The 10,000-nt window shown below is 40.0% G+C and overlaps 1 protein-coding gene across 3 annotated transcripts in view; it reads right to left on the minus strand.

The window, feature by feature from the left end:
* Positions 1 to 10,000, minus strand: part of LOC144957843 (uridine and thymidine phosphorylase-like) — a 35,906-nt gene that overhangs the window by 8,751 nt on the left and 17,155 nt on the right. For all 3 annotated transcript variants that reach the window (XM_078889314.1, XM_078889313.1, XM_078889312.1), the window contains exons 5-6: positions 7,637 to 7,707; positions 5,865 to 6,012 (exon numbers count right to left, since the gene is read on the minus strand). In XM_078889314.1, coding sequence (XP_078745440.1) covers positions 5,865 to 6,012; positions 7,637 to 7,707 — 219 coding nt within the window. The remainder of the gene's footprint in view (positions 1 to 5,864; positions 6,013 to 7,636; positions 7,708 to 10,000) is intronic.

Here is a 10,000-nt window from a genome sequence, read left to right on the forward strand (position 1 = left end):
CGTTTCCAATCAGTCTCAATTTGTAATTATTTTAAGATATTGCAAAGATGGCGAAATATATGAGCGATTTTTAAATTTTGTTCCTGTTACAGATAGGTCAGCAGAGGGTCTCTCTATTGTCATTAAGTCACAATTAGATCAATTTGATTTAAAACACAAACTGATTGCTCAATCGTATGATGGCGCGAATGTGATGAGTGGTAAAAATACAGGAGTGCACGTTCGGATGAAACATTGGTTTCCATACGCACATTTCGTTCATTGCTACGCGCATCAATTAAATCTAATATTGAGACAAGCGTGCTCAGCAGTTCAAGCGATTAGAATATTTTTTGCCCAATTGGATGGCTTTTCAGCATTCTTTTCAATTTCCCCAAAACGCGCCGATCTTTTAAGATCAATCACTTCTAGTCGGCTTTCCAGACCAGCACAAACTAGATGGAATTTTCAGAGCAGGTGCCTTTCTAGTGTTCAAGATTTAAAAGAAGAGTTACTTGAATGTTTTAGGAAAATTCAGACTGAAGACGGTTGGGACGCTATATCGGTGCGCGAAGCTGTTGGACTCGAACGAATCCTGAATACTGAGGAATTCAATTTTTATTTGACCCTCTTTAATAGGATTTTTAGCCATGCTAACATTTTATTTGCATACCTGCAAAACAGAACAATAACCGGACCAGATATAATTCAGAGCGTTGAAGATTTCAAATCTAATATTTCAAAAATAAGATCAGATGTTGACAGTCTCTTTAATGAAATTGTTTGCTCAACCGATACTCAGTCAAACAGAAGACCTCAAAGCAATTTAACCGCTCATGCAAAAGAGGCTTGTGATATTATAGTTACTCAAATAGAGGAAAGATTTTCTCAATATGAACAAATATCCTTATTTTCACTTGTGAACCCTATGAAATTTTTGACTTACGTGGAATCAAAACCTTTAGAGAAAATAAAACTTGTCTGCCAGTATTACCCGTTTTTAGACAAAAAGAGATTAGAAAACGAACTTGAAACCGTGTATTCCAACAATATATTTCAACTGCTAGAAAGCTCGCAACAGCTTTTAAAGGAAATAATTGAACTAGACCTCGAGGATGATCTGCCAATGGTGTCAACGTTGTTAAATATTACGTTAACAACACCAGTCTCCACCGCAGAAAGTGAACGGCTATTTAGTACTTTAAAGCGGATCAAAACATGTGTGCGGAATACCATGGGACAAGAGCGCTTGAATGCGCTCACTGTGATGTCCGTGCATAAACAATGGTTGTCCAAAATTGAACTTAACGACATGATCATCAATCATTTTGCATCATCAAAGACTCGACGAATGGATTTAATCTATAAATAGGTTGGTACATAAACATGAACTATAATTTATTTTTAAATGTCGTTAATTACATTAGTTATTTGCGTATATATATATATATATATATATATATATATATATATATATATATATATATATATGACCGAATCATCTTTGCCCGACCACTATAAATAGGCTAGAACCGCCACTGTATATATATATATATATATATATATATATATATATATATATATATATATATATATATATATATATATAGGTAGTAGGCATCCTTCCGTCTCAAGAGACGATGGTTTGCGCCCTGTATGGCTTTAGTCTCATCAGTCTTGAGAGCAACGACGGGTGTGACTCAGCAGACCAATCCTTGCATGGCAGTCTCTACCGCAGTTGTTGCACACGTAGTTTGACTGTGTGTTTGGTATTTGGATCTGCTGCCTCTCTTTCCTTCTTGTTCTCCTCTCCTCAAACTTCATCTCTCTCCTCTCCTCACCCCTCTTCACTCCCTCCATCACCGCATATCTCCAGCCGCTGCGGTCGTCAGCAAGCGACTCCCAGGTGTTTGAGTCGATGCCTGTCGATTTCATGTCTCGTTTGCAGACATCATAGAAGCGCAGAGCTGGACGGCCAGTTGGTCGCCGTCCAGAAGCTAGTTCACCGTACATGATGTCTTTGGCTATGCGTCCATCGTCCATCCTGTGTACGTGACCAAACCATCGCAAACGTCGCTGGCAGAGCATGAGATGCATACTGAGGGAGTTCGCTCTTTCTAACACTGCATTGTTAGTGAGTCTGTCCTGCCACCTGATGCCGAGAATTCGTCGAATGTGGAAGTTTTCCAGGCGGTTCTCCTGTCTGGCATATGTTGTCCAGGATTCACTGCCATACAGTAGGCTACTGAGTACACATGCCTGGTATACTCTGAGTTTGGTATTCAAAGTGGGTTGGTTATTGGTCCACACTCTCTTGCTCAATTGTGCCATGACAGCGGCAGCTTTGGCGATGCGCTTGTCTGATTCTGCATCAAGTGAGAGATTGCTGGTGATGGTTGTGCCCAGGTATGTGAAGTGATCAGTGACTTCTAGGTCCTCGTTGTCAATGTAAATTGCTGGTATAGATGGGACATCCTGACACATTACATTTGTTTTCTTGATGCTGATCGTCAGCCCGAATTCCCTGCATGCGTGGGAAAACCTGTCCATCAGCTGCTGAAGGTCTTCCTCGGTATGCGCGCATAGAGCTGCATCATCTGCAAATAGCATTTCCCCTATGAGGAATGTGCGGACCTTGGTCTTTGCTCTCAGCCGTGTCAGATTGAACAGCTTCCCATCACTTCTGGTGTGTAAGTGGACTCCTTCTTCGGACTCTTTGAATGCAAACTTCAGCAGTAAGGAGAAAAATATACCAAACAAAGTCGGTGCGAGGACACAGCCTTGTTTCACGCCACTGCGCATGGGGAAGGGTTCAGAGGCTCCACCGTCATAGCTGATGGTGCCCTTCATGTCGTCGTGGAAGGAGGCAATGATGCTAAGCTGCTGAGGAGGACAGCCAATCTTCTTTAGCAGCTGGAAAAGACCCTTCCTGCTAACAAGGTCAAATGCCTTTGTCAGGTCATTAAATGCAATGTAGAGGGGCATCTGCTGTTCTCTACATTTCTACTGAAGTTGACGTACTGAGAAGATCATGTCCACTGTCGACCTCTTGGCTCTGAAGCCACACTGCGACTCTGGGTAGATACGTTCGGCGAGGACTTGCAGTCGAGCGAGGACAACGCGCGCAAAGACTTTACCTACAATGCTCAGTAGAGAGATTTCCCTATAGTTATTGCAGTCACTACGGTCTCCCTTGTTTTTGTAGAGGGTGATAATCTTGGCATCGCGCATATCCTGGGGTACCTTGCCTTCTCTCCAGCAAAGACACAGGAGTTTATGTTGTGGTTCCAAGAGGGCTGGCTTTCCACATTTGATGATTTCGGGTGGAATGCTGTCGTCACCAGGTGCTCTGCCACAGGCCAGAACATCGATTGCTTTGCTGAGCTCCTCCATAATTGGTTCTGCGTCTAGTTCTTCCAGTACTGGCAGTTCTTCAATTGCGACTAACGCTTTTTGGGTGACAGAGTTTTCTCTGGCGTAGAGTTCCAAGTAGTGCTCTACCCATCTTCCCATCTGCTTGTCCTTGTCTGTGATGGCTTCCCTTGTCTTTGATTTAATAGGCGCAGTTTTCTTTGTAGATTTGCCTGTCGCCTGTTTGATGCCCTCATACATGGCCCTTATGTTGCCACTGTCAGACGCTTGCTGGATGTTGTCCGACAACTGAAGCCAGTAGTCGTTGGCGCAACGTCGAGCTGTTTGCTGTGCTTTGCTGCGTGCAGCTTGCAACGCCCGCAGGTTCCTCTGACTTGGTTCATGTTTATAATTGACAAGTGCGCTGCCCTTGGCATCAATGACTGGCTCCATCTCTGTAATGCTGGCTTCAAACCAATCTTTGTTCTTGCGCTCCTTTTTGCCATATGTCAGAACTGCAGTGCTGTAAATGGCGTTTCTAAGAGAGTTCCAGCTGTCTGTGCGTTTTGTTCTGCTTTTCTATGAGCTGTGTTGAGAATCTTCTCAAGTTGCTCGTTGAACTCTATATTCTTTTCTCGGTAAGCTGTCTTGCTGATGTTGATCCTGGGCTGGTCCTTTCTCTTTGAGTGATGAAGTTTCTTTGGTGTCAGTTTCACCCTTGTGACAACCAAGGAGTGATCGGTGTCGCAATCAGCACTTTGGTAGGACCTGGTGTTACAAACATTGTTAAGAGAATCGCGCTTTGTGATGATCATGTCCAGCTGATGCCAGTGTTTTGACCTTGGATGCCTCCATGACACCTTGTGACATGCCTTGTTATGAAAGTAGGCGTTCGTCACGCATAGTTTGCGATAGCAGCAGAGTTCAAGAAGCCTCTGACCATTCTCATTCATCTTTCCTGTGCCGTGGTGCCCCAAAACGGTTGGCCATGAATCTTTGTCGGCACCAACTCGCGCGTTGAAGTCGCCAAGAAGGTAATGTGCTCCACTTCTGGGATATTGTTGACTATGGCGTCTAATGACTGATGGAATTGGTCCTTTACTTCAACCGAAGCTTGCAGTGTTGGGGCGTAGACGCAAACAAGGTTCACCGAACCCTGCATGGATGACAGGCGCAGCTTTAAAATTATCTCTGTGCCGTCGGTTGGCGGTTCAATCATAGGACGTAATGTATGGCGTATTGCAAATCCAACACCGTGCTCCCTAACGCCTTCTGTGCCTTTTCCTTGCCAGAAAAATGTAAAGTGTTTCTCCTCCAGGGATCCCCTCTCTGGGAGTCGCGTTTCTTGCAAGGCGGCTATGTCGATGTTCAGTCTATTAAGTTCACGATCAATTAATGCTGTTTTTCGAGCATCGTCCATGGCCTGAAGGTCATCTGTCAGTCCTGAGTGCATAGTTCTTACATTCCAGCTTGCTTCGTTGTCTTTTTCATTTGCTTGCCTGGTACACAGTTTAACGATCCACTTGTCAAGCTTGCAAGCTCTAAGCTCCAGGCACCCTCTGAAGCAGGAGATCGTGGCGGGTCAACACCTTTCTGGCTGGGGGCTGCCCAGCTTGGGGCGGGCGGTAGCTGACCAGTAGGATTATGATGATCCCTCCACCGTCGAAGACAACCCGTAGCGTCCAACTCTACGCCAATTGAGCAAGGACTTATCACTCGTAGACTGCTGTCTTCCGTGTTGTTACTCTTCACCGGTGAAGGTGAGACTGGAGTGTCCTCAGGGCGTGGCCTGAGCAAAGTATGTGGAGATCCTGGGCTGCCCAGTAACCAGAACCTCCCTCTCTTCCTCCCTGGTGTGGTCCAAACGATCGCATAGCGATACGTTTGGCATCAGTTTGGATGCAGATTTCTGTTAGGTTTACTCCTTAGCCTTTCCTCCTCCCGAAGGTATCCACAAGGCAGTGGAGCCATACATCAATGACTGGGGAAAGTATGAGTTATAGGGGTAGATTAAGAAAAGTAAGGACATACAGAAGACACCACACTACAGAATGAGTGTGAGGTGGGTGGTGAGGAGCAGAGCGTGTACCACTCACGGTGGGTTCTGACTCCTGCACCTTAAGAGAAGGGGTCCCACCTACTCCCTAACCCGGTTATACCGCCGGGGACTCGGTCGCGCCCATAACAAACTCAGTAGAAACAGGGAACACCACGGGAATGTGCTGTTATGGACACAATAATGCATGAGAGGCCATATGCATAATGTCTGTCAGACAGGATTACGCGGCAATCAATGCACCTGGAAACGAGAGGTGTTGGGTTCGAAATGCACATCAATTTCCTTTCAGCAAGCGGGACGTCCGGCCCAGACCTTGCAGCTCCCCATATTATATATATATATATATATATATATGTATATATAAGGTTGGTTGTATCAGAACGAATGTGACGATTTTTCTATAGTTGGTAAGTAAAGGGTTAAACGTTCTCTTGATCGTCGTCTATTTTATGTTTAACAATTAAACAATCAATACCTTGATAAAAGTCATCACTGCAGTAAGTTTTGGCTGAGATTAATGGAATGTCTTGGAGACACTCGTTCTCTTTCCATACAGATTTGAGATCGTTGATGACACTGATGTCCGACTTGACGGGAAGGTTGAGGTGTTCGCCAAAACTTGACTAGGAAGGAAGACAAAGAAAACAACACAGAAATAAAATTAATTTTAGTCATAAATATGAATAAAGGAAAATAATGAAACAGGAAGTGAGGAAAAATATATTAAACCTCTCTTTACTACCCATAGGAAAATCATCACATTCGTTACGATGCAATCAACATTTTTCTCATTCTGATTTCTTTTGTGCATCACAAAATTTAAAGACTTTTTTCTTATTAAAGTTATGAAAACCAGACATTGTATTTTTATCCTTTTTGCATGATTACAGATTACAGATCTGGTTCAAATTTTATCCTTTTTTGGCATGATTACTGATAACCGATCTGGTTCGAAATTTTATCCTTTTTTGGCATGATTACTGATAACCGATCTGGTTCGAATTTTATCCTTTTTTTGGCAGATTACTGATAAACGATCTGGTTCAAATTTTATCCTTGTTTGGCATGATTACTGATAACCGATCTGGTTCGAATTTTATCCATTTTGAATGATCATTAATAACCGATCTGGTCGGAGTTTTTAGCCTACCTATCTGGTTCGAACTTAGGCCTATTTAGCATTATCATTAATTGATAGCCTTATTGTCGGGTTCGAATTATATCCTTTATGCCAAGATCATTAATGTTAATTAATTTATCCTCTCTCTCTCTCTCTCTCTCTCTCTCTCTCTCTCTCTCTCTCTCTCTCTGAGTTTATTATTTTATTATTTTAGTTTCAAAGTTGTTTTGTGTGTTTTGTTTGCCCCCATCCTCTCTCTCCCCCCCCCCCTCTCTCTCTCCCCCCCCCCTCTCTCTCTCTCTTAAAATTACCATTATTCATCACCAAGGTTCGTGTTTCTCTTGGGCCTATTATTGTTTATCTTCTTGACTCAAGAAGGGTTTTGAGTCCAAAACGTTCGTGTTTAGTATAATTTTGTTCTTTCTGGAAGCTGCTATATATTTCATGACTATTTTTTTTTTTTTTTTAGTTTTTAAGGGTTTTACGACGCTTGCAACACATTTAGGTTATATCAGCGCCAGTAAAAATGAAGAAAATAGGATAGAAAAAGGTTTTAGAATTACAATTCAAGCACCCAAGAAAAAGAAAGACAAAGGGGAACTGGGAATAAATAGGGATCAGATGTAGATTCCAAAAGCATACCACCAATGTACTTAGTTTGAGATCACCTATAAGTCTCATTCGGACACAAACACAAAATCCAACAAAGAGGAATACACTCACATGTTTACATTATACATTAAAAATAACAATATATAATAATACATAATACATACGAGAGATGATTTACAAGGAAAAAAATATCATCTCCCAAAACAATAACTGCATTTGACTGTTTCCCTCCCAGCCAGGACTCCGAACAGGGCCAGGACAAAACCAAGTAATCTCATTCTAAGACAAAGACATAAAGCATGTTGGAAAACAGATATAAGGGGATAAAAGACACAGTATGTACCTCCCTGCCCGCTAAGGGAGGTCAGGATCCCCACCCAGAAATGCTTACATTATACATTCAATAAAATAACAAATATAATAATACATAACAGAGAGATGATTTACAAGGTATTTCATGATGATTGTTCATTATTTATTGCTATGAAACAACATAAAGACTGGAGTCTACTCACAGTGTGATAAAGCGGGGCAAGATCCATATCCAGAGATTCTTCCGAGATGATGACGGTACCAGGAGGGACTCCTGGAGAGTGACATAGTCAATGGAACATGGTGTAAGGCAGTTATGCTGCTGCTGATGATGATGATGATGGTGATGATGGTGATGATGGTGATGATGATGATGATGATGATGAATGTGGTCGTGATGGTGATAGTGATGATGATGATGATGATGATGATGATGATGATTGATGATGAATGTGTCGTATGATGATATTGATGATGATGATGATGATGATGATGATGATGATGATGATGAAAATGATAATGATGATGATGATAATGATGATTATTATGATGACCACAACGATGATGGTGATGATATTGATATTCTTACAAGGAATTAAATTTAGGATCTTGATTAATTATAATTTAAGTTCAATTCAGTTTAATTCAATGCGTTTTATTTACTTTTAGCCATTCGCAAATGATTTTAAAAATTAGCTGAATACATTCAGGAAAGAAGAGAAAACAAAGGTAAATAAAACGAACAGAACATGGCGGTAATATTAATATAAATACGAATCATAGTGTTAAGAATGATACCAGTAATAACCACAATAAACCAGTGCTAATAACAAAAATACTTGCAACAGTAATAGTAACACAACAACAATAGCAGCAACAATACCAACAACATCAATAATAATAATAATAATAATAATAATAATAATGATGATAATAATAATAATAATAATAATGATAATAATAATAATGATAATAATAATGATAATAATAATATATAATAATGATATAATAATAATGATAATAATGATAAAATATAATAATAAAATAATAATAATAATAATAATAATAATAATAATAATAATAATAATAATAATAATAATAATAATAATAATAATAATAATAATAAATAATAAATAATAATAATAATAATAAGAAAAGAAAAAGAAGAAGAAGAAGAAAGAAAAGAAAAGAAGAAGAAGAAGAAGAAGAAAAAGAAGAAGAAGAAGAAGAAGAAAAGAAGAAGAGAAGATGAGAGAGAAGAAGAAGAAGAAGAAGAATGATGATGATGATAATGATGATGATAATTATAACAACAACGCCGACGATAACAACAACAATAAGCCGGTTATGGCGTCGCAACTAATGATTATAACCGACACTATAATACAGTAGTTAATGTCAATACTCATACACTCACACACGGACAGATATAATAATATATCGATGGTCGTATATCAAATGTAACATATCGATTATGCAATATAAAAAGTGGTTTTCCGAAAACAGCTTATATCTCTACCCCCCCCCCCCCCAACCCATTTTGACATTATGAGTGACGCTTATTTTCCCCTAAAGTTTTTCACCCGGTCTATCGTTTTATCAAGGTTAACCTTCAAATTCATACACATGTAAGAAGATTCTTATGACAATTGATGCTTAATATAAAGTTAATGTTTCAATTTAGTCCATGGAAAATCGCAAAATGTACAAAAATCGCCTCAAAACGAGTTTTGGAAAACCAGTCTTCAGATTATAACAAAACTAAATTCAATGATGTATGTAATACAAACAAGCAAACAACCCCCCTCCCTTCCCGAACCCGGGTGCAGTCTAGATTATTTTCTGACCCGCCCCCCCCCCCAACCCTGTCTCCCCAGTAGTGATTGGGTGGCTGGGTCTCTTAAATCTGGCGGAAAGTACTTTGCGATAGACTATCTTCCTATTGTAAGAGAGTTAGCTTTTGCAAAAAGGTTACACACGGAAGCGTGGACGATAGACTCATGCGAACAACCAACATGACGTCCTCTCTCTAATAACTTTTCCGCCGGTGACGTCGCAGACTATGGGTGACGTCCAATCAAGGGACGCTACTCTTCCGCTAATCTCATTCCCTATATCATAAAAGTCAGGGTTTAGAATTAATATGTAGGGATTTAACGTTTTGAGTTCAGTATAATTCGCTTTTACTTTTAGGGGGCCGGTTTTAGACTGGTCAAAATCAGTAGGAGGAGTGGTTTGAAGGAATTGTGGGAACAGTTTACAATAGGGTATAAAACAGAATTCTATTCTGTTCTACTTTACTATGGGCTGCACATTTTTATTTTAAACTTTTTGTGCCCACCATCATTTATTTGCATTTACGGACTTTGAAATATTCCACGTATATTGAAAATGGTCACATAGACAAATTGATTTAATATGTGGATTGATTTTACGGATTTGAAATTTATGAAATTGAATGAATTATGACCATGCTATTTGATTTGGATTTCGAATTTATCACAGCAAATAAAGCAGAAATAAATGAAACTTGGAATCTGGACTTTGATTTGAATGTCTTGATATTG

The sequence above is a fragment of the Berghia stephanieae genome, chromosome 12 (genome assembly GCF_034508935.2).
Source record: "Berghia stephanieae isolate SIO BIC M18660-M18661 chromosome 12, UCSD_Bste_1.3, whole genome shotgun sequence".
Taxonomy (NCBI): Eukaryota; Metazoa; Mollusca; class Gastropoda; order Nudibranchia; family Aeolidiidae; genus Berghia; species Berghia stephanieae.